This window comes from Triticum urartu, chromosome 3A, assembly GCF_056163025.1.
Source record: "Triticum urartu cultivar PI428250 chromosome 3A, HENAU_Tu73, whole genome shotgun sequence".
NCBI classification, from domain to species: Eukaryota; Viridiplantae; Streptophyta; class Magnoliopsida; order Poales; family Poaceae; genus Triticum; species Triticum urartu.
Genome location: NC_141875.1, coordinates 405,611,140 through 405,637,092, shown reverse-complemented (window position 1 = coordinate 405,637,092; position 25,953 = coordinate 405,611,140). Strand labels below are relative to the sequence as shown.

The 25,953-nt window shown below is 46.0% G+C and overlaps 1 protein-coding gene across 1 annotated transcript; it reads left to right on the top strand.

Annotated features, from left to right (window-relative positions):
* The first annotated feature begins 7,218 nt into the window (after positions 1-7,218).
* On the top strand, positions 7,219-9,235 carry LOC125548428 (adenylate-forming reductase 03009). Its single transcript, XM_048712023.2, has one exon. The coding sequence runs from the start codon at positions 7,288-7,290 to the stop codon at positions 8,980-8,982; it is 1,695 nt and encodes a 564-aa protein (XP_048567980.1). The 5' UTR covers positions 7,219-7,287; the 3' UTR covers positions 8,983-9,235.
* Positions 9,236-25,953: the final 16,718 nt, after the last annotated feature.

Genomic DNA, 25,953 nt, shown 5'->3' with positions numbered 1-25,953 from the left:
TCGGGGGTGCCATGTATCTGGCACAAGCGATCGAGTATTTGGTCCAAACAGGACGGGCCCTGAGTATTCTTTTTGAATGCCTTTTTCCGCTGACCGGATTTATAGCCTTTGAATCCGGCATTGACTGCCGTGTCTTCATTGCTGTCGCTATTAACGCGGCGTTTTTGCTTATACCGACGTGTCCTGCCACTTTTGTCCTTGGTATCCGAATTACCAGGGTTCTTCGATAAGTTGTTACTGCGAGCTAGCCAGCTGTCTTCACCCGTGCAAAAGTGGGTCATGAGTGTCGTGAGGGCTGCCATGGATTTCGGCCTTTCCTGTCCCAGGTGCCGGGCAAGCCACTCGTCGCGGATGTTATGCTTAAAGGCTGCTAGGGCCTCTGCGTCCGGACAGTCGACTATCTGGTTTTTCTTTGTTAGGAACCGTGTCCAAAATTGTCTGGCCGATTCTTCTGGCTGCTGAATTATGTGGCTTAAGTCGTCGGCATCCGGCGGTCGCACGTAAGTGCCCTGGAAGTTGTCGAGGAATGCGGCTTCCAGGTCCTCCCAAGAACCGATTGAGTCTGCTGGCAAGCTGTTGAGCCAATGCCGGACCGGTCCTTTGAGTTTGAGCGGGAGGTATTTTATGGCGTGTAGATCATCGCCGCGTGCCATGTGGATGTGAAGGAGATAATCCTCGATCCATACCGCCGGGTCTGTTGTGCCATCGTATGACTCGATGTTTACGGGTTTGAAACCCTCTAGGATTTTATGATCCATTACTTCATTCGTGAAGCACAGCGGGTGTGCGGCGCCTCTGTACTGGGCTATATCACGACGCAGCTCGGAAGAGCTATGTCTGTTGTGTTCGGCCCGGCCGGATTTGTTGTATCCGGAGTGAAGATCATTGTCACATGCCGTAGGGCGCCTGCGCGATCCGTAGATCGATCTTGTTTGTCTTGCCTTATCCTCTAGTATATTTCGCAGGTCGGGCGCATTTTCCCGTGCCTTAGTTGAGCGGCGTCGGGGCATGGCTTGGGTGGAAGGCCAAGAGGCCTCTCTATCGCGGCCGCGAGGTGGCCGGTCTGCCATGTCATGCGCTGGTGATGTAGGTGCTTCCTCCTCTGATTGGGGTAGCGGCCTGCGCTTCGGGTAACTCTTGGAGGGGCCTTCGAGTTCGTACTCTTCGGCCGTAAGGACTTCAGTCCATCTGTCAGCTACCAAATCTTGGGCAGCTCTAAGCTGTTGCTGCTTTTTCTTGAGGCTTCTTGCCGTGGCTAAAAGCCTGCGTTTAAAACGCTCTTGTTCGGCGGGGTCTGATGGTATGATGAATTCGTTGTCATCGAGGCTTGCCTCGTCTTCAGAGGGAGGAGTATGGTTATCATCCTTGACCTCTTGGTCTGCCGCTCTCTCACGAGGGCTGGCTTCTCCATCTTCCTGTGCCGAATCTTGCTGAGGTGGGTGTTCTTCGGCGCTATCCGGGGTAGTACTATCTCCCATGCCGGAATCACCGTTTTTGCTTTGGCGGGATTTAGAGCGGCGCCGCTGACGCCGGCACTTTGGCTGTTTCTTGGGGGCGTTATCCCTCACTGTTCCATCGCCATCTCCATCTTTTGGAGTATCCACCATATATATGTCATATGATGAGGTGGCTTTCCAGCGCCCTACAGGTGCTGGTTCCTGTTCGTCTCCTATATCGTCGTCCATGCCGTCGATGTCTTCGGAGCCGAAGTCAAGCATGTCGGTAAAATCGTCGACAGTGGCTATAAAGTGGGTGGTGGGTGGGTTTTGAATTTCCTCACCATCCGTATCCCACCCTTGCTGACCGTAGTCCGGCCAGGGCTCTCCTGACAATGAAAGAGACTTTAGAGAATTCAGGATGTCGCCGAAGGGCGAGTGCTGAAAGATGTCCGCGGCGGTGAACTCCATTACCGGCGCCCAATCGGATTCGATTGGCAGGGGCGCGGGGGGCTCAGAGTTCGGAGAGGAATCCGGCTCCTCGGAGTCATGGGCCATGCGGAGTGCGGGGCTGGAGTTCGGCTCGATCGCCTCTGAGATCGCAGCCTCTGAGGCAGCGTCCAACCGCTGATCCTCAATCGGCGCAATAGGCTCCGAATCAATGGTCGGAACCGGTGCGCGGGCGGCCCCCAAAGCACTGTTCGGCGGCAGAGCTACATCATGCCCATCGAGACAGTGCAGCGCGCTTGGCTGTGGCTCGAATCCGTCGAAGATTAAGTCCCCGCGGATGTCGGCCGTGTAATTTAGGCTTCCAAACCTGACCTGATGGCCAGGGGCGTAGCTTTCGATCTGCTCCAGGTGGCCGAGCGAATTGGCCCGCAGAGCGAAGCCGCCGAAGACGAAGATCTGTCCGGGGAGAAAAGCCTCACCCTGGACCGTGTCGTTGTTGATGATCAAAGGAGCCATCAGGCCTAAAGGCGACGACACAGAGGAACTCTCAATGAAAGCACCAATGTCGGTGTCAAAACCGGCGGATCTCGGGTAGGGGGTCCCGAACTGTGCGTCTAGGCCGGATGGTAACAGGAGACAGGGGACACTTTGTTTTACCCAGGTTCGGGCCCTCTCGATGGAGGTAATACCCTACTCCTGCTTGATTAATATTGATGATATGGGTAGTACAAGAGTAGATCTACCACGAGATCAAGGAGGCTAAACCCTAGAAGCTAGCCTATGGTATGATAGTGTATGGAGTTGATTCTGTCCTACGGACTACAACCCTCCGATTTATATAGACACCGGATAGGGTTAGGGTTACACAGAGTCGGTTACAATGGTAGGAGATCTTTGAATATCGCATCGCCAAGCTTGCCTTCCACGCCAAGGAAAGTCCCATCCGGACACGGGACAAAGTCTTCAATCTTGTATCTTCATAGTCCAGGAGTCCGGCTGAAGGTATAGTCCGGCTACCCGAACACCCCCTAGTCCAGGACTCCCTCAATCATCTTATAATGCTACCGCCATACTAAGCAAAATAAGATGCATAAAGGATAAACATCACATGCAATCAAAATAAGTGATATGAGATGGCCATCATCATCTTATGCCTTTGATCTCCATCTCCAAAGCACCGTCATGATCACCATCGTCACCAGCTTGACACCTTTATCTCCATCGTAGCATCGTTGTCGTCTCGCCAACTATTGCTTCTACGACTATCGCTACCGCTTAGTGATAAAGTAAAGCAATTACATGGCGATTACATTTCATACAATAAAGCGACAACCATATGGCTCCTGCCAATTGCCGATAACTGTTACAAAACATGATCATCCCATACAACAATTTATATCATCACGTCTTGACCATATCACATCACAACATGCCCTGCAAAAACAAGTTAGACGTCCTCTACTTTGTTGTTGCAAGTTTTATGTGGCTGCTACGGGCTTCTAGCAAGAACCGTTCTTACCTACGCATCAAAACCACAACAATTTTTCGTCAAGTGTGTTGTTTTAACCTTCAACAAGGACCGGGCGTAGTCCAACTCGATTCAACTAAATCTGGAGAAACAGACACCCATTAGCCACCTGTGTGCGAAGCATGTCGGTAGAACAAGTCTCATGAACGCGGTCATGTAATGTCGGTCTGGGCCGCTCCATCCAACAATACCGCTGAATCAAAGTAAGACATGTTGGTAAGCAGTATGTCTATTCTCGCCCACAACTCATTGTGCTCTACTCGTGCATATAACAACTACGCATAGACCTTGCTCGGATGCCACTGTTGGGGAACACAATATTTCAAAAAATTACCTACGATCATGCAAGATCTATCTAGGAGATGCATAGCAACGAGAGGGGAGAGTGTGTCTACGTACCCTCGTAGACCGAAAGCGGAAGAGCTTAGTAACGTGGTTGATGTAGTTGAACGTCTTCGCGATCCAACCGATCCAAGTACTGAACGCACAACACCTCCGCGATCAGCACATGTTCAGCTCGATGACGTCCCTCAAACTCTTGATCCAGTTGAGACCGAGGGAGAGTTCCGTCAGCACGACAGCGTAGTGACGGTGATGATGAAGTTACCGATGCAGGGCTTCACCTAAGCACTACAACGATATGACCGAGGTGTGTAACTGTTGAGGGGGAAGCACATGGCTAAAAGATCAACTTGTGTGTCTATGGGGTGCCCCTGGCCACGTATATAAAGGAGGGGAGGGAAGAGGTGGCAGTCCCTAAGGGGGCGCGCCAGGTGTGGGGAATTCTATTAGGACTCCCTAGTCCTAGTAGGATTCCCCTCATCTTTCCTATTCCTAGTAGGAGAAGAAGGGAAGGAGAAGGAGGAGAGAAGGAAAGGGGGTCCGCCCCTCCCAACCCTAACCCAATTCGGATTGGGCTTAGGGGGGGGGCGCCACTCCTTGGCCGGCCTCCTCTCTTCCACCACTAGTCCCGTGAGGCCCAATAACTTCTCGGCGGGGGGGGGGGGGGTCCAGTAACCCCCGGTACTCCGAAACTCATCCGGATTGACCCGAACCATTCCAGTGTCCTAACCTTCCAATATATGAATCTTTATGTCTCAACCATTTCGAGACTCCTCGTCATGTCTGTGATCTCATCCGGGACTCCGAACAACCTTCGGTCATCAAATCACATAACTCATAATACAAATCGTCATCGAACGTTAAGCGTGTGGACCCTATGGGTTCGAGAACTATGTAGACATGACTGAGACACATCTTCGGTCAATAACCAATAGCGGAACCTGGATGCTCATATTGGTTCCCACATATTCTACGAAGATCTTTATCAGTCAAACCGCATAACCACATACGTTGTTCCCTTTGTCATCGATATGTTACTTGCCCGAGATTCGATCGTCGGTATCATCATACCTAGTTCAATCTCGTCACCGGCAAGTCTCTTTACTTGTTCCATAATGCATCATCCCGCAACTAACTCATTAGTCACATTGCTTGCAAGGCTTATAGTGATGTGCATTACCGAGAGGGCCCAGCGATACCTCTCTGATACACGGAGTGACAAATCCTAATCTTAATCTATGCCAACTCAACAAACACCATCAGAGACACCTGTAGAGCATCTTTATAATCACCCAGTTACGTTGTGATGTTTGATAGCACACAAGGTGTTCCTCCAGTATTCGGGAGTTGCATAATCTCATAGTCTGAGGAACATGTATAAGTCATGAAGAAAGCAATAGCAGAAAAACTGAACGATCATTATGCTAAGCTAAGGGATGGATCTTGTCCATCACATCATTCTGTAATGATGTGATCCCGTTTATCAAATGACAACACATGTCTATGGCTAGGAAACTTAACCATCTTTGATTAACGAGCTAGTCAAGTAGAGGCATACTAGGGACATTCTGTTTGTCTATGTATTCACACATGTACTAACTTTCCGGTTAATACAATTCTAGCATGAATAATAAACATTTATCATGATACAAGGAAATATAAATAACAACTTTATTATTGCCTCTAGGGCATATTTCCTTCAAAAGGATGTTGAGAGAGCTTTTGTTGTGCTTCAAAAGCGCTTTCCGATTGTCCGCATCTGTGTTGAGTACGAGAATCCTTAGAGACTATGTAGGATCAGGACAACATGTGTTGTCTTGCACAACATGATCATCGAGCATGAGAGAGAGGACCCGAGAACTTGAAGTTCATCAACAATGGTGCCATGGTGGAGCCGCGAAGTAACCCAAACAATGTCCAAGCATTCCTTGAAGCATATCGAAGGATCGACAACCAAGAAACTCACAGCCAATTCCAAGATGATCTTGCTGAGCACCATTGGTAACTTCATAGCACTTGATTCTTGTGCTTTTATCATATTTTATTTGGATCATTAGTTCATTTGCACCGTATTGTGTGTTTGAATTTTAATATTCAAATTTGAAAACATTGAATTCGGTATATACTTGAACTGTGTGTATTGTCTGAAGTTTTGATCTAATATGTTGTGAAAATATATGCTCAAATAGAGTTTGTATGCAATCATTTGGAAAAGAAACAACAACTTTTTTAGCGAATTAAGTTGTAGGGTGAGGACTAGGTGTAAAGAAAAGATGAATCCCTAAAATTTTAGTGGCTTAAAAGATAAGGGGAAGTTTAGGGGATTAAAGGATAGGGGAAGGGCTAGAGATGATCTATGGGGATTCATTATGGGCAAGCCTTGTTGAGAACGTAACAATTTTTCATTCTTATTAGTTGTGATTTTTGATGTAAAATGTTATTTAGATATATTCATTTAACAAATCATGCATCCTCCTAGCTCCATTATTGTTTACATATGAGTGCTTGACCATGTACACTAGTGTCATAGTAGTAGAAACGCCAATTATGTGATCTTTCTGACAATTGAACTGATATGTTCCTATTTGAAGAAGTGAACCCATTTCAATGAAGTTGATATGGACATGTTTGATGGAATCTTTGAAAGTGTCGAAACAAATAAAACTACATATACAAAGGAGCCTGATGAGGGTAGTAGAAATAGTCAAAAGCCACAAACTCGATTGGAATTTGACTATTTGACTGGAAAGATTAAGTACACCAACTTGTTTAACTTCAGTTTGCTGAGTTTCACATAATCTTTTTCTAAAAGGAGGATAAGCCCGGCTTCTGCATCGAGCGAGTTTCACATAAATCTTGTTTCACATAATTAAAGTTTTTACATGTACTCACCAGAACGCTCATAATCAGATAACCAATATATGAAGAACAGATATAACCCAGAAGTTCATAATAAAATAAAATTGCTAAACATCAAATCGCCAAGACGTCATGCAAATGCAAGCAGGCGTTTTCCGCAAAATGTGTGGTACAGGTTGTTGGACGATCTGATCCGTACATTCGAGATCCAAAGGCCCATGTTAGAGATTCCAAGTTTCCATTGGATACTACCTCATTTTGAACACCCATGGCCACAAGGTCCTGGGGTTGACATAATAGTAGATCCTAGTCGCAATGTGTAACGATCGACACTTGCCGCGGCCGCGAATTCTCACAGCGAGGGCTTCATCCAGCACCCCCCTTCTTGCGGGGCATATAGTAGTATAGATTTCCAATCAAGTTGCAAAGGTCAGAAAGTTGACTAATTCTCCGTCGCCGGAATTTGCCTCGAGTAACTGGACCTCAAATTTTATATGGTTGAAACTGAATCGTCACTCGTATGGGTGCATGATCGATGCCTATAGCTAGCTAGCCATACCTGGCTATAAATACGTATGCGCATCTGCATAGGTAGCACCCCACCCATGCAACTGTTGTATGCTAGACTAGAGTACAGGCGTGTGGAGAACACGTTACTTGCCGATCGACGCCATGGACGAACAAGGCCCCGCAGCAAAGCCCATGGGCATGGCCATCAAGTTCTCTAGCTGCCGTGGCGTCGCCTTCGAGATCAAGCCCTCGCCGGCAAGCCCCTTTGCTCTAGACACTGCCGCTAGTCCTTCCGACTCGCCGCCCGCCGAATCCGGCGGCGGCCGATGGGTGTGGTTCCCTCAGCCTTTCAACCGTAATTACTCCACCACGAGCTTTCTCACGGCGCGCAGCCGTGCGAGCACCCACTTCTGCGACCTCGACGACATCAGCGATGGCGACACGGACGATGAGTCTGTCGCTACGGACGAGGAGATGTCCCTCACCGCCGCTGACGTTTCTCGCGTGCAGAGCAGGAGATCCAACGCGCCGGCTAAGCCTGTGAGGGCGGCGGCTGGGCACTCCAGGCTCGGCGTCATACTGCTCGACCAAGGCTTGTTCACCGTGTACAAGCGACTCTTCATGCTCTGCGTCGCGCTGAATGCGGCGGGGCTCGCTGCCGCGGCAACCGGCCGCTTCCCTTACGCCAAGCGCCACGCCGCCGTCTTCGCCATCGGGAATATACTGGCGCTCACGCTGTGCCGCTCCGAGGCGGTGCTCCGGGGAGTCTTCTGGCTCACCGTCGCGCTCCTCGGCCGGCCATGGGTGCCGGTCGCCGTAAAGACCGGCGTTACGGCTATCCTCCAGTCCCTCGGCGGTGTCCACAGCGGCTGCGGCATGTCCTCGCTGGCGTGGCTGGTATACGCGCTCGTGCAGGCGCTCGAGCTCCGCGGCGTGACGCCACCCGAGATCGTGGGCGTCGCGTCCGCAATACTCGGCCTGGTTGCACTCTCGTGCCTCGCGGCATTTCCGCTCGTGCGCCACCTCCATCACAACGTGTTCGAGCGTACGCACCGATTCGCTGGCTGGAGCGCGCTCGCACTGCTCTGGGCTTTCGTCATGCTCACTGCTGGCTACAACCCGGCAATCAGATCTTACCACAGACTGACCGTCGCCTCCCTGGCTAAGCGCCAAGAGCTATGGCTGACGGCCGCCATCACCTTCTTCACCTTCCTCCCGTGGCTCACCGTGCGCCGCGTGCCGGTCACGGTCACCGCGCCGTCTACCCGCGCGTCCATCATAACCTTCCAAGGCGGCGTCAAGGCCGGCCTGCTCGGTCGCATCAGCCGCTCGCCGCTCTCCGAGTGGCACGCCTTCGGCATCATCTCCGACGACAGGGACACTCACGCCATGCTCGCTGGCGCAGTGGGAGACTTCACCCGGGGCCTCGTCTCCGACCCGCCCAGCCACCTTTGGGTACGTACAGTCCACTTCGCCGGGCTGCCCTACCTCATCAGCATGTACCAGAGAGTCACCATGGTCGCGACCGGCTCCGGCATATGCGTGTTCCTGTCGTTCCTTATGCAACCAAGTTGGGCGGAGGTATCTCTGGTCTGGGTGGCCAAGGACATCGACGCCAACTACGGCGACGGGATAAGAGCCATGGTGACGAGCAACGAGAACCTTGGAGGGCGTGTGATCGTGCACGACACGATGACCATGGGGCGTCCGGATGTCTCGGAGCTGGCCGTTGGCGCGGCACGACAGTGGAACGCGGAGGCGGTGGTGGTGACGAGCAACCCGGAGGGGAGCAGGGACGTCGTGAGGAGATGCAAGAAGGCCGGCATCCCGGCGTTTGGTCCTATCTGGGACTCTTGATTTTTATTTTATTTTATTTTGAGATAGCGACTTTTATGTTAAGTACTCCTCCGTTCCAAAATAACTTTGTATTAAATCAGGTACACTTATTTTAGCACGGAAGGAGTATGAAGAACGAACTTCAAAAAAAAAAACTATCTCGATCCAAAATATTTGTAGTTCTAAGTATGTCCTAGGTCAACTTCTTTAGATTTCACTTAGTCTACAAAAATACTCTCTCCGTTCCAAAATAGATGACTCAACTTTGTACTAACTTAGTTCAATGTTTTGACAGAAGCGCGCGGTGTAATTCCATTGATTTTTTGATTTCGATCGTCTGATGATAGATTCAACCTCTGATAAAAAAGATAGACCTTGGTTCTATTTCATCTCTTCAACAAGTTTAGTAATAAACATAACGGCCATATTGTTCCGATGGAGAGAAGAACCTATAATTAGCTTTTCGGAAAATTTGGGAGTATATATCAACCTAGATTCTCTGATTTCCCTGCTGGAAATCTATTCTAAAGGTGAAATAGATTTATATGGTTGGAAGAAAAAAAATCGAGATGGATGATATTGCTAGGGTGTGGAAAGACTCCCTTCATAGGCAAGCTCCTCTTAGTAAGCATTTCCCCCAGTTGTTTGCTATATGCAATGAGCCTGAAAGTACTGTTTCCTAATTCCACCAGATCAATATGAACAACTTTTTCATGAGAAGGTTGAATCCTGAGTTTCTTAATTAGTGGCATGTGGTGCGTGTCTGTGGAAACTTTGCAACTCACTAATGAATCTGATACTGTTCACCGGGGCTTACATAAAAATGGTGTATATACCATCAATCCATGTATAAATGGCTTGAAAAACACCTTGCCAGGTGCCACTTTAAATAGATTTGGGCAACTAAGTTGCCTTTGAAAATACAAATCTTTCTCTGGTAGTTGTTCCAAAGTGCGGTTCTCACTAAGCAAGTGATGAGATAAACAAAGTGGCCTGGAACCGTGTTGGTCCTTTTGCAAAACTATTGAAATGCATCAACATTTATTTTTACAATGCAGGTTTGCTGAACAGTGGGTGTTGTATTGAGAATTGATCTTTGTCCCAATAGTTGTTGGCAACTTTATCTTTGTCCTATGCTTTCTCAAACAATGGGGAAAAATCTTGTTGACGTCTGAGATTCAACTTTCGATAGGGGTATCCTTAGTATCCGCGTCAAAAATTAGCGAGGGCATGTACGACGACCTTATAACGAAGGTTGTCATACACTTGACAAAGTGGAACGATGATGTTTTTCATAGGTTCAATTGCCTCATGGAAGCGCAACCTACGTCCTATGGGAGGCTCGTTAAGAGTGGTGCTTGGCACATAGGGCACTTAGAACGCAACTTCTTCCCGTGTCCCATGACTCCTTACTAGTCCGAGCCTTACAAGATCCCTCGGACTCCGAGCTCTCACCCTTCCTTTGCCCCCTTGAAGGGGCTTGGAAGGAAGAGAGTGAGACTCCACTTGAGTGTATTCAAGTGAGAGTGAGTTTGTTACATGCCCATGGGGGGCTTTATTTAGCCTAGGGATCCTTGACAAATGACCAAGGTTACACTTGAAGTAAGAAGGTGGGAGTGTAGAACTAGGTAATTTTCTGTCGTTTGGTCCATGTGCTCCTTGTTGGGCTAAGAGGTGGGTTGTGGCCCAATAGGGGAGAATCCTTACACTATGAGGATACTTCCTTGCTTGAGCTTGGGCCTCTTTTATGTGGTCTTCCTCCTTTGATTTTTTAACCATGAAGCCTAGCTTGGACTTCCGTTGACCAGAGTGGCTTGCTTGGACCCATGGGGGTGGCTTGACCCATTGTTGACTTCCTTGACTTGTGTTGACCACTTGGGGGCACTCCACGTGGGATAGGAATGACACCTTAACTAGGATTAAAATCCACTACTACAACAATTCTATATTATTGGATTACCTGTAGTGACTTGGGCTATCTGGAATGCACGAAATCATGCTACTTTTGAGCATAAGATGATTCAAAGCCCTTTCGAGATCATCTTTTCTGTATGCACTTTACTAATATCCTAGGCAGGTCTTAGAAAGGATGAGGATATAGTGACTCTTAAGGCGGGAGATGATCTCCTTCGCGGCAACGCTCTGAAGCTGATGAGGATTTGCGGTGCTACTAATTGGATAATTGCTGGTGGTTGAAGTCTCACGGAGTTGCTGGTGATGTTGGTGTTGGCTATCCTTGTTGCATGATCTCTAGAACGATGTTTCTTTTGAAATTTTTATGTGGCTATCCTGGTACTTTGTGCTACAACACTTTATATGCATTCTAATAGATCTAGTTTTTGCTTGCTCTAGTGTTGTCCATGTTTTTGCCCCATGGTGCATGTTTTGATGATGAGCATGTGCAATGGGTTTCCTGTAGTGCTCGAACTCGCTTTCCCTTCTTTCTCGTACCCTTTGTTCTTTTGCACTTGTGTATTTCCGTTATCTTGATAATGGAAAGGGGGTAAGCCCAGTTGAAAAATAAAATTAAAAACATCTACAACGACAAATTAGTTTAATTAGATTCTCCATACTCTAAATGCAAAATTGCTGCAAATTAAACTAAAGCAAAGGATTTAGATCAGGAGGCTGAGAGCAAAGGGACACAAGGATACAAAAGAAATGACTTGCAACGTGGACAGAAGTTGGGATGGTCAATCTGTTGACACTAAAAATTATGTTATGGTACGGTGTGGTTTGGATTTTGTTTTGATAAAGAGAGATCCTCTTTCTATTAAAAGAAACCGCAATCTATTATACAACTATCATGATCAACACGAAAACAAAAGAGATTACGATGCATGATCTACCTGGAACAACATGAGGTAAACTGAACAGTTGTATGATGATAACCCACACCACTGCTAAGCTCCAGACTTCATCATCCTTGGAGTCGACAAGCCAGTTCTCCAAAAGATGATTTAACCAGACAATAGTTCAAAGAAGTGTCATGCATACTAATACTAGAAAGAGACAAACATCAGATGAAATTTACAAGCATGAGTCTGACGAAAGGGTGTCCTTGATGAAACTTCTTCATCCAGCAGTGATTCTGTTGACCATCCTCCACCCAAGCATAGTTTTGAAGACCTCATAAGCAATCATATGAACCTTTTTTATGCCCCACTTAATTGTTTCTTGTCGTTCTGGGTTTCTCCACACATTATTCAAGTCATGCAACCATTTGATTTTCAAATTCGCGGGTGTGCAAGGATAAGTAACCTTGTTATTATAAAAAATGATAGTATTGCGCATATATATAGGAGGCCATTGAAAATGATGTGAGCTGCAACTTGGATTCATCCCAGGAGTAGAGAGAGTTATCATAACTAGAGAGGGAACTATGGTGGCTTCTGAAGGCTCAGCTCCCGGGGATTGCTACCTTGGAGCGAATAAAATGGCGCCAAAGGTCCATACTAATGCAAATCAAGGCTGGGGATGCAAGCACTAAGCTCTCCAACTTGCGGACTAATAGGAGATTGAGAAAAATAATATTCTAGTGCTTAAGAAGCTATGTGGCATGACGACCAATGATCACAATGAGAAAGCAGAGATCTTGCTGAGGCTCTTCAAGAAGATCGTGGGCTCACCGGGTTTTAACTCTTGGCACTTCAACTGGAATGCCTTGAACCTCTCAGTCCGAGACTTGGGACACCTTGAAGATGACTTCTCTACCAACGAACTCAAAGTAGTGATCATTAAGCTGCACTCCAACAGTGTTCCTAGACTTGATGGTTTCATGGGCCTTCTTTACAAGAAGTGTCAGGGTCTGGTTCGAGAGGACTTGTTGAAGGCCATCAACGAGCTCCATTTGTTGAAGTCCATCAACGAGCTCCATTCCCTCAAGGCTGACATATGGATCCCGCTTAACTCTGTGAACATCATAATGACCCTCAAGAAGGATATGCCCTATTATGCCTTGGATTTTTGGCCAGTCAGCCTCATGCATAGAGTCGCCAAAATTTTGTGCAAGTTGTTGGTAAATAGGTTGGATCCAGAGATGTAATTCGTAGTGTGGAACATTTAGAGTGCCTTCATCGAACTAAGATCTATCCAAGACAATTTCCTCTACATCCAACATGTTATTAGGGAAGCCAACTCGAAGAGAAAAAAATCAACGATCTTCCTAAAGCTTGACATTGTGAAAGACTTGACTCTATTGGATGGGGATATTTATTGGACATTCGGAAGGCTTTTAGTTTGGCGATGTTAGAGGGAGCTATGTTCCATTTCTTTGCGGTCCTTCTCATCCCGTATCCTCCTTAACAACTCGCCTGATGCGTTGTTCTGGCATATGTGTGGTCTCTGGCAGGTGACTCATTATCCCCAATGTTGTTCATCCTTGCCATGGATCCCTTGCAAAGGCGGTTGGATCATGATACAGAGCATGGGGTCCTATCCTCCCTCACCCCAAGGGCTACCAGACTCTACACCAACATTTATGATGACGATGCCACACTATTCATTAACCCTATCAAGAATGAGATCTGTGCTGTCTATGCCATCTTGGAGAGGTTTGGACAGATCTTTGGACTCATGATCACTGCCAACAAATATGTCGCCTGCCCCATCCGATGCGAGGCCCTTGACTTTGACAACGTCACTGAAGATTTTGGTGGTTCAGTGCGATCTCTTCCCCTGCCAATAGAATGCCTCTGGGGTTCTGAAGGCCTCGTTGCGTGGACATTCTCCCAATTACTAATAAGATGGTGGGAAGACTAAAGGGATGGAGAGGGAAGTTGATTGCCTGGGACGTTTAGGCGAATCAAATATGTGTTGACTGCTATCACTACTTATTTCCTGACCTGTTTCACTCCAAACAAGTGGGCTATTAAGAGGATGGATAAAATATGCAAGAACTTCCTATGGATTTGGGATTAGGAGTCTTGCGGAGGAAAATTCCTTGTTACTAGAAAGGGTATGTGTGCCAACAAAGGCCGGTGACCTAGGAATCAAGAACACTGAGTCATATAGGTGAGCACTGCAACTTTGTTGGGCCTAGTATGAGTGGAGAAACAACCAAAGGCCTTGGAAGGGCATGCTCATACCACGTGATGACTCGGATCAACAACTCTTCTATGCCCACACTATGCATGGCTTAGTGAAAATGCTCCTACTATGATTGCCCCTGGTTTATTTGCCCTCACTTGTCAAAAAAATCTGATGATAAAATAGGACATGGATGGGAATAGAAGGGCGAAGGGGCTGCAAAGGGTTGACTGTGAAGAGCTCCTTGATAATTCATCTATCTATGGGAGCTAATCCAACAGGTTGCACTAATGGCAACGGAGGACATGATTTGCAGGTCACTAATGACCGACAGCTGCTACTTTACCACCTCCACTTATGACATCCAGTTTGCGTCAAGGATCATCCATCATCTTTTTCGTGCCACTTGGAAGATTAAGACTAAACCAAAGGTTAGGTTCTACATTTGATTGCTGCTAGAAAACTGGAATTGGACGACTGTTCGACTGATTGCAAGGGGATGGCCACACTCCGACAAGTGCACTCTCCATGACCAAGTGTTGAAGATGATGACTCGTCTTTTGCTGACTTGCCCCTTCTCTCATGAAGTGTGGAATGGGTTCCAGCGAAAGGATGATAGGGCTACCTGAAGGAAATATACCCTAGAGGCAATAATAAAGTTGTTATTTTATATTTCCTTATATCATGATAAATGTTTATTATTCATGCTAGACTTGTATTAAAAGGAAACTTGATACATGTGTGGATACATAGACAAAACACAGTGTCCCTAGTAAGCCTCTACTAGACTAGCTCGTTAATCAAAGATGGTTAAGTTTCCTAACCATAGACATGTGTTGTAATTTGATGAATGGGATCACATCATTAGGATAATGATGTGATGGACAAGACCCATCCTTTAGCTTAGCATAATGATTGTTAAGTTTTATTCCTATTGCTTTCTTCATGACTTATACATATTCCTTTGACTATGAGATTATGCAACTCCCGGATACCAAAGGAATACCTTGTGTGCTATCAAATGTCACAACGTAACTGGGTGATCATAAATATGCTCTACAGGTATCTCCGAAGGTGTTTGTTGGGTTGACATAGATCGAGATTAGGATTTATCACTCCGAGTATCGGAGAGGTATCTCTGGGCCCTCTCGGTAATGCACATCATGATAAGCCTTGCAAGCAATGTGACTAATGAATTAGTTACGGGATGATGCATTACGGAACGAGTAAAGAGACTTGCAGGTAACGAGATTGAACTAGGTATAAAGATACCAACGATCGAATCTCGGGCAAGTAACATACCGATGACAAAGGGAATGACGTATGTTGTCATTGCGGTTTGACTGATAAAGATCTTCATAGAATATGTAGGAACCAATATGAGCATCTAGGTTCCGCTATTGGTTATTGACCGGAGATGTGTCTCGGTCATGTCTACATAGTTCTCGAACCCGTAGGGTCCGCACGCTTAACGTTCAATGACAATTTGTATTATGAGTTATGTGTTTTGGTGACCGAAGATTGTTCAGAGTCCCAGATGAGATCACGGATATGATGAGGAGTCTCGAAATGGTCGAGAGGTAAAGATTCATATATAGGACGGTAGACGCCGGAAGTGTTCTGGGGGTACCGGGTACATATCGGGTCACCGGAAGGGGTTCCGGGCAACCCCCAGCAAGCTATATATGGGCCTAATGGGCCAAGAGGGGAAACACACCAGCCATAAAGGGGCTGGTGCGCCCCCCACATATGGCCTGGCCAAATTGGAGAAAGAAATGGGAAGAAGGAAAGGAAAAAGGGAATAGGATTCCCCCTTCCCCCTCTTCCCTTCCTACTCTGAATAGGAATAGGAAAGGGGGGAGGCCGAATTGGGAGGACCCCAAGTAGGATTCCTCCTGCTTGGGGCACCCCCTTGGCTGCCTCTCCTCCCCTCCAACCTATATATATATGTGAGGGGGGGGGGCGCTAGAACACACAACAAACATTGTTAGTCGTGTGCGGCGCCCCCCTCCACAGTTTACGCCTCCGGTCATATTCACGTAGTGCTTAGGCGAAGCCTTGCGTGGATCACTTCACCATCATCGTTACCACGCCGTCGTGCTGACGGAACTCTTCCTCGACACTTTGTTGGATCAAGAGTTCAAGGGACGTCATCAAGCTGAACGTGTGCAGAACTCGGAGGTGTCATACATTTGGTACTTGATCGGTCGGAACGAGAAGAAGTTCGACTACATTAACTGCGTTGTCAAACGCTTCCGCTTTCGGTCTACGAGGGTACATGGACACACTCTCCCCCTCTCGTTGCTATGCATCTCCTAGATAGATCTTGCGTGAGCATAGGGATTTTTTTGAAATTGCATGCTACGTTCCCCAACAGTGGCATCCGAGCCAGGTTTATGCATAATGATTTGTACGAGTAGAACACAAAGAGTTGTGGGCGGTGATAGTCATACTGCTTACCACCAACCTCTTATTTTGATTCGGCAGTATGGTTGGATGAAGCGGCCCGGATCAACCTTACATGACCACGTTTATGAGACCGGTTCCACCGACAGACATCCAACTAGTTTTGCCTAAAGGTGGCTGGCGGGTGTCTGTTTCTCCAACTTTAGTTGAATCAAATTTGACTACGTCCGGTCCTTGTTGAAGGTTAAAACATCAAACTTGACAAAACACCGTTGTGGTTTTGATGCGTAGGTAAGACCGGTTCTTACTAGAAGCCTGTAGCAACCACGTAAAACATGCAACAACAAAGTAGAGGGCGTCTAACTTGTTTTTACAGGGCATGCTGTGATGTGATATGGTCAAGACATGATGTGGTATACGTTGTTGTATGAGATGATCATGTTTTGTAGAAGTTATCGGCAACTGGTAGGATCCTTATGGTTGTCGCTTTATTGTATGAAATGCAATCGCCATGTAATTGCTTTACTTTATCACTATGCATTAGCGATAGTTGTAGAAGCAATAGTTGGCGAGACGGCAATGACACTACGATGGAGATCAAGGTGTCAAGCCGGTGACGATGGAAATCATGACGGTGCTTTGGAGGTGGAGATCAAAGGCACAAGATGATGATGGCCATATCATGTCATATATTTTGATTGCATGTGATGTTTATCTTTTATGCATCTTAGTTTTCTTAGTACGATAGTAGCATTATAAGATGACCCCTCACTAAAATTTCAAGGTATAAGTATTCTCCCTGAGTATGCACCGTTGCAATAGTTCGTCGTGCTGAGACACCACGTGATGATCGGGTGTGATAAGCTCTACATTCACATACAACGGGTGCAAGACAGTTCTGCACATGCAGAATACTCTGGTTAAAATTGACGAGCCTAGCATGTACAGACATGGCCTCGGAACACTGGAGACCGAAAGGTCGAACATGAATCATATAGTAGATATGATCAACATTGAGATGTTCACCATTGAAAACTACTCGATCTCACGTGATGATCGGACATGGTTTAGTTGATATGGATCACGCGATCATTTAGATGACTCGAGGGATGTTTATCTAAGTGGGAGTTCTTAAGTAATTTGATTAATTGAACTTAATTTATCATGAACTTAGTCATGATTGTATTTGCATATCTATGTTATAGATCAATAGCTCGCATATAGCTCCCCGGTTTTATTTTTGATATGTTCCTAGAGAAAACTAAGTTGAAAGATGATAGTAGCAATGATGCGGACTGGGTTCGTGATCTGAGGATTATCCTCATTGCTGCACAGAAGAATTATGTCCTTGATGCACCGCTAGGTGATAGACCTATTGCAAAAGCAAATGCAGACGTTATGAATGTTTGACAAGCTCGGTATGATGACTACTTGATAGTTTAGTGCATCATGCTTTGCGGCTTAGAACCGGGACTTCAAAAATGTTTTGAATGCCACAGAGCATATGAGATGTTCCAAGAGTTTAAATTGGTATTTCAGACTCATGCCCATGTTGAGAGGTTTGAGACTTCTGACAAGTAATTTGCCTACAAGATGGAGGAGAATGGCTCAGCCAATGAGCATGTACTCAGAATGTCTGGGTAGTACAATCGCTTGAATCAAGTGGGAGTTAATATTCCAGATAAGATAGTGATTGATAGAGTTCTCTAGTCACTATCACCAAGCTACTAGAACTTCATGATGAACTATAATATGCAAGGGATGACGAAAACAATCCCCAAGCTATTCGCGATACTGAAATCAGTGAAGGTAGAAATCAAGAAAAAGCATCAAGTCTTGATGGTTGACAAGACCACTAGTTTCAAGAAAAAGGGCAAAGGAAAAGAAAGGGAACTTCAAGAAGAATGACAAGCAAGTTGTCACTCCTGTGAAGAATTCCAAAGCTAGACCTAAGCCTGAAACTGAGTGCTTCTACTGCAAAGGGAATGGTCACTGGAAGCGGAACTACCCCAAATACTTGGTGGATAAGAAGGATGGCAAAGTGAACAAAGGTATATTTGATATACCTATTATTGATGTGTACTTCACTAGTGTTCATAGTAACCCCACGGTATTTGATACCATTTCAGTTGCTAAGATTAGTAACTCAAAACATGAGTTGCAAAATGAACAAAGACTAGTTAAGGGTGAGGTGACAATGTGTGTTGGAAGTGATTCCAAGGTTGATAAGATCACCATCGCACACTCCCTCTACCTTCGGGATTAGTGTTGACCTAAATAAATGTTATTTGGTGTTTGCGTTGGGCATGAATATGATTGGATCATGTTTATTGCAAATATGGTTATTCATTTAAGTCAGAGAATAATTGTTGTTCTGTTTACATGAATAAAACCTTCTATGGTCATACACCCAGTGTAAATGGTTCATTGATTCTTAATCATAGTGATACACATATTCATAATATTGATGCCAAAAGATGCAAAGTTGATAATGATAGTGCAACATATTTATGGCACTGCCATTTAGATCATATTGGTGTAAAGCGCATGAAGAAACTCCATGCGGATGGACTTTTGGAATCACTTGATTATGAATCATTTGATGCTTGCAAACCATGCCTCATGAGCAAGATGACTAAAACTCCGTTCTCCGGAACAATGGAGCGAGCCACTGACTTGTTGGAAATAATACATACCGATGTATGTGGTCCGATGAGTGTTGAGGCTCGCGGCGGGTATCATTATTTTCTGACCTTCACAGGTGATTTGAGCAGATATGGGTATATATACTTAATGAAACACAAGTCTGAAACATTTGAAAAGTTCAAAGAATTTCATAGTGAAGTGGAGAATCATCGTAACAAGAAAATAAAGTTTCTACGATCTTATCACGGAGGCAAATATTTGAGTTACGAGTTTGGCCTTCATTTAAAACAATGTGGAATAGTTTCACAACTCACGCCACCTGGAACACCACAGCGTAATGGTGTGTCCGAATGTCGTAACCATACTTTATCAGATATGGTGCGATCTATGATGTCTCTTACTGATTTACCACTATCGTTTTGGGGTTATGCATTAGAGACAGCTGCATTCACGTTAAATAGGGCACCGTCTAAATCCGTTGAGACGACACCGTATAAACTATGGTTTGGCAAAAACCTAAGCTATCATTTCTTAAAGTTTGAGGTTGCGATGCTTATGTGAAAAAGCTTTAGCCTGATAAGCTCGAACCCAAATCGGAGACGTGTGTCTTCATAGGATACCCAAAAGAAACTATTGGGTACACCTTCTATCATAGATCTGAAGGAAAGATCTTTGTTGCTAAGAATGGATCCTTTCTAGAGAAGGAGTTTCTCTCGAAAGAAGGGAGTGGGAGGAAAGTACAACTTCATGAGGTAATTGTACCTTATCTCGAATTGGAAAGTAACTCATCATAGAAAACCATTCCAGTGATACCTACACTAACTAGAGAGGAAGCTAATGATAATTATCATGAAACTTCAGATCAAGTTACTACGGAACCTCATAGGTCAACCAGAGTACGTTCCGCACCAGAGTGGTACGGTAATCCTGTTCTGGAGGTCATGTTACTAGACCATGACGATCCTGCGAACTATAAGGAAGCAATGATGAGCCTAGATTCTGATAAATGGCTTGAGGCCATGAAATCTGAGATAGGATCCATGTATGAGAACAAAGTGTGGACTTTGGTTGACTTGCCCGATGATCGGAGAGCCATAGAGAATAAATGGATTTCAAGAAGAAGACTGACGCTGATGGTAATGTTACTATCTACAAAGCTTGACTTGTCGCGAAAAAAATTCGACAAGTTCAAGGAGTTGACTATGATGAGACTTTCTCACCTATAGCGATGCAAAAGTCTGTCCGAATCATGTTAGCAATTGCCGCATTTTATGATTATGAAATCTAGCAAATGGACGTCAAAATTACATTCCTCAATGGATTTCTCACAGAAGAGTTGTATATGATGCAACCAGAAGGTTTTTTCGATCCTAAAGGTGCTAAAAAAGTGTGCAAGCTCCAGTGATCCATTTATGGACTGGTGCAAGCATTTCGGAGTTGGAATATATGCTTTGATAATGTGATCAAAGCATATGGTTTTATATAGACTTTCAGAGAAGCCTGTATCTACAAGGAAGTGAGTAGGAGCTCTGTAGCATTTTGATACGTCCATTTTGCATCATGATTTCATATCGATATTTATTGCATTATGGGCTGTTATTACACAATATGTCGCAATACTTATGCCTTTTCTCTTTTATTTTACAAGGTTTACATGAAGAGGGAGAATGCCGGCAGCTGGAATTCTGGGCTAGAAAAGGAGCAAATATTAGAGACCTATTCTGCACAACTCCAAAAGTCCTGAAACTCCACGAAAGTCAGTTTTGGAATATATTAAAAAAATTGGGCGAAGAAAGCACCGGAGGGGGGCCACCCACTGTCCACGAGGGCGGAGGGCGCACCCTACCCCCTTGGGCGCGCCCCCTACCTTGTGGGCCACCTGGAAGCCCCTCAATGCCCATCTTCTGGTATAATGTGTCTTTTGCCCTGGAAAAAAATAGAAGGAAGCTTTTGGGACGAAGCGCCACCGTCTCGAGGCGGAACCTTGGCGAAACCAATCTGGGGCTCCGGCAGAGCTGTTCTGCCGGGGAAACATCCCTCTGAGAGGGGGAAATCGTCACCATCGTCATCACCATCGATCCTCTCATCAGGAGGGGGTCAATCTCCATCAAAATCTTCACCAGCACCATCTCCTCTCAAACCCTAGTTCATCTCTTGTATCCGACCTTTGTCTCAAAACCTCAGATTGGTAACTGTGGGTTGCTAGTAGTGTTGATTACTCCTTGTAGTTGATGCTAGTTGGTTTACTCGGTGGAAGATTATATATTCAGATCCATTATGCACATTAATACCCCTCTGATTATGAACATGAATATGATTTGTGAGTAGTTATGTTTGTTCCTGAGGACATGGGAGAAGTCTAGTTATAAGTAGTCATGTGAATTTGGTATTCGTTTGATATTTTGATGAGATGTATGTTGGCTTTCCTCTAGTGGTGTTATATGAACGTTGACTACATGACACTTCAGCATTGTTTGGGCCTAGGGGAAGGCATTGGGATGTAATAAGTAGATAATGGGTTGCTAGAGTGAAAGAAGCTTAAACCCTAGTTTATGTGTTGCTTCGTAAGAGGCTGATTTGGATCCATATGTTTCATGCTATGGTTAGGTTTACCTAATTCTTCTTTCATAGTTGCGGATGCTTGCGAGGGGGGGGGGTTATCATAAGTGGGATGCTTGTCCAAGGAAGGGAAGTACCTGTAACACCCTCGATGCGACCATATCTCCCACGTGTCGAGGCATGACTTAGAGGCATAATCGCATTGAAGGCATATGTCGCAAGTTAGGCAATCTTCACAACATCCCATGTAATATAGATAATAAAAGGGGAGATAACATAGTTGGCTTACACTCGCCACGTCAATCAAGTACATAAATAACATTACATCATCCAAACACTCATGGCCCGACTACGGCGCCAAAATAAAAGATAACCCAACAAGCGACACGGTCCTGATCACCCCCAACTGGGCACCACTACTGATCATCAGGAAAGGAAACATAGTAACGTTGAGAGTCTTTGTCGAACTCCCACTTGAGCTCGAATGCGTCTCCTGGAGCAGAATCATCAGGCCCTGCATCTGGTGTAATAGTAATCTGTGAGCCACAGGGACTCAGCAATCTCGCACCCTCGTGATCAAGACTATTTAAGCTTATAGGTATGGCAAGGTAAATATATGTGGAGCTGCAGCGAGCGACTAGCAAAATATGGTGGCTAACTTATTCACAAAAGAGAGCGAGAAGAGGAGGCAAAGCGCGAGCGAGAAACTAGAGAACAACCTGCGCAAACATTACTCCAACACCGTGTCCACCTCCCGGACTCCGCCGAGAAGAGGCCATCATGGTAACACACTTAGTTGATTCATTTTAATTAAGTTAAGAATCAAGTTATCTACAACCGGACATTAACAAATTCCCATCTGCCCATAACCGCGGGCACGGCTTTTGAAAGTTCAAATCCCTGCAGGGGAGTCCCAACTTAGCCCATGACAAGCTCTCACGGTCAACGAAGGAATAGACCTCCTCCCAAGATGTTCCGATCAGACTCGGTATCTTGGTTCTTCAAGACACTTCGACAGGTTAAAACAAGACCAGCAACACCGCCCGAATGTGCCGACAAATCCCGATAGGAGCTGCACATATCTCTTTCTCAGGGCACACTCAGATTGTCTTAGGTACGGGTAGGCCAGCGCAGAGTTTCCCCTGGTGGCCACCGGCAGCTGACAGGTTGACCAACACTCAGAGGAGCACTGGCCCGGGGGGGGTTAAAATAATGATGACCCTTGAGTCTGCAGAACCCAAGGGAAAGAAAAGGCTAGGTGGCAAATGGTAAAACCAAGGTTGGGCATTGCTGGAAAAGCTTTAATCAAGACGAACTATCAAGGGGTTCCCATTATAACCCAACCGCGTAAGGAACACAAAATCCGGGAACATAACACCGATATGACGGAAACTAGGGCGGCAAGAGTGGAACAAAACACTAGGCGAGAGGCCGAGCCTTCCACCCTTTACCAAGTATATAGATGCATTAATTAAATAAGATATATAGTGATATCCCAACAAGTACATAAATGTTCCAACGAGGAACGACCTCCAATCTTCACCTGCAACTAGCAATGCTATAAGAGGGGCTGAGCAAAGCGGTAACATAGCCAATCAACGGTTTGCTAGGACATGGTGGGTTAGAGGTTTGACATGGAAATTTGGGAGGCTTGAAAGCAAGTGGTAGGCATTGTAGCATTGGCATAGCAAAAGAGCGAGCAAACTAGCATAGCAAAGATAGTAGTGATTTCAAGGGTATGATCATCTTGCCTGCACAGTTGTCAGAGTTGACTGGATCCTCGAAAGCAAACTCAACGGGCTCCTCGTTAGAGAACTTGTCTCCCGGCTCTACCCAAATAAGACAAACAAGCAACAAGGACACAATCAACCACGTGCAAGGATCAAACAATATGATGCAATGATGATATGCTATGCGGGATGCGATGCGGGATGCATATGCGAGATTTGACAAGGGATGCATGAACCTGGCCTCAACTTGGAAATCCAAGTGTTCCACTGGAAAGATGAGATGAAATCGCTTGAAAATGATATAAAGAACGCTGGAATCGGAGTTACGGTTTGGAAATGGCAAGCGATTCAAATATGTCACCGGTCTGCGATTTACAGCAAGTAGCCAACTAAATGCAATGAGATGAACATGCTAAAGCACCCAAACATGACAACAAAATACATGGCAGGGATGTATTCAAGATGCTTAACAAAAGTCTAGCGCTGAGCTACGGCCAATTCATCCATTAACAGGTTCAAACAAGTATGGAAAAAATGCATATGGCAAACAGATTTTAGACAGTGAAATTAACACTTGTCTGGAATTTCAGATCAGGTAGCACTCTTCGGAGCAACAAAACTATATGCTACAGGAACTGAACATGACAAAGTAAATCATGGCATGGAGCTACTCAAAGAGCTTAACAAAAGTCCCTTAGTGACCTTGAGCCAAAAGAGATCAGAAAATACAATTGCAAGCATGTGAACATAGCAAAAACATAATCAGTTTTCAGACTTAGTGAAAACTGGCACATGCTGAAACATAACTCAAGTAGGCATGTTTACGAGCTCGATGCACTCACCACGGAGAAAGTCATGAAAAGCTAAGCATACATATATCAAGAACACACAAAATGAAAGCTAGACATGGCAAGAACAATAGCATAGCATTCACGGATCAACTACAACATCATCGGCAAAATTGCAAACAAGTTGACAATCTGCCCAGATTCACAAAGTAGCAAAAGTAGAGCTCGATTGACTCAAGCTAGGGTGCTCCATAATTGCAAACAAAGACATGGATGTATAGAACACTACAAGATTAATAAAATATCATTACTGATCATCCTCAAAAGAGGCACGGATCACTAGGAAACAACATGAACATATGGCATCATGAGATAAACAGCTCAAGGACTTAGTGGAATTGCTAAGTCCCTGAAATCAGAATTACCAAGTGCACCACTTTGCAAGCTCGTGCTAGTCACCACACACATCACAAAAATACATGGGTTGCACCTCTGGAAAGATGACAAAACCTTTAACAAAACATATGTAGAGCATCAGGGCATATCATGCACACATTAATCATGGCAAAAATGACAAAAAAACCTAAATGGAGTAGCAGATCTGACAATTATCTCAAGTAGCCCTCTTCTAACAGCATTTCGGGCATCAAGATGAACTCAAATGAAAATGATGCAATGGAATGAAATGATGTACTCTCTGAGATGAACATTTTGATATGCTATATGCCCAAATTGGAGCTACTGATGCAAAGTTACGGGGCTATGAACAGGAGCACTTGGATCTGGGATTTTGGGACTTAGAAGAAAAATAACCTCGAGATCTAGGGTTTGCACGTGGATCGAGGCGGCCGGATCTTCGCCGGAGTGGCGCCGCGGTGGCCGGAGTAGGCCGGAGGCGGCGAGGATGGTGCGGGGCGGCGCGGGGACCGAGGTGGCGGTGGTGGCCGGCGGCCGGTGACGAGGAGGCGGCGCCGGGCGACGAGGATGACGGCGGCCGGAGTGGCGGAGGCTTGTGGGAGCGGTAGCCGGATGCGGCGGCACGCTCTGGTCGGGCGAAGGACGCGGGTGGCGGCGCGCGGGAGGCGGGCCGCGGGGGCCGGCCTCAGCCCCGGCGGGCCTGGCGGCGCGCAGGACGGCGATGTGGGGTGCGGGACAGGTGGCGCTCGGTGATTGGTCGGCGGCGGGCGGATGCGGACGTGTCCGGCCCGGACGGACGTGTCCGGCCGTCACGGAGAGGAAAAATTAGGGTTTCGGGGAAGAGGGAGATCCGGATTCGGAGGGGTTCTTTAAATAGGCATAGAGGGGGCTAGGAGAGTCCAAATGAGGTGCGGTTTTCGGCCACGCGATCGTGACTGAACGCTCTAGATGATGGAGAGGGTTTAGGAGGGTTTTGGGCCAAATTGGAGGGGTGTTGGGCTGCAACACACACGAGGCCTTTTCGGTCCCTCGGTTAACCGTTGGAGTATCAAACGAGGTCCAATTGATACGAAACTTGACAGACGGTTCTTCGGTAGTAAACCAAGGCCGCTTGGCAAGTCTCGGTCCAATCCGGAAATGTTTAATCCCCACACACGAAAGAAAGCTAGAAATGACCACCGGAGGAGAACGGAGCGCCGGAATGCAAAACGGACAACGGGGAAAAAGCTCGAATGCATGAGACGAACACGTATGCAAATGCCATGCACATGATGACATTATAAGAGATGCATGACAATGACAACAACACACGGAGACAAAAACCCGAACCCGAGAAAATAAAATAACTTAACACCGGCGGCAAGAGTTGGAGTACAAATTGGGAAAGTTACATCCGGGGTGTTACAGTACCCAAGCAC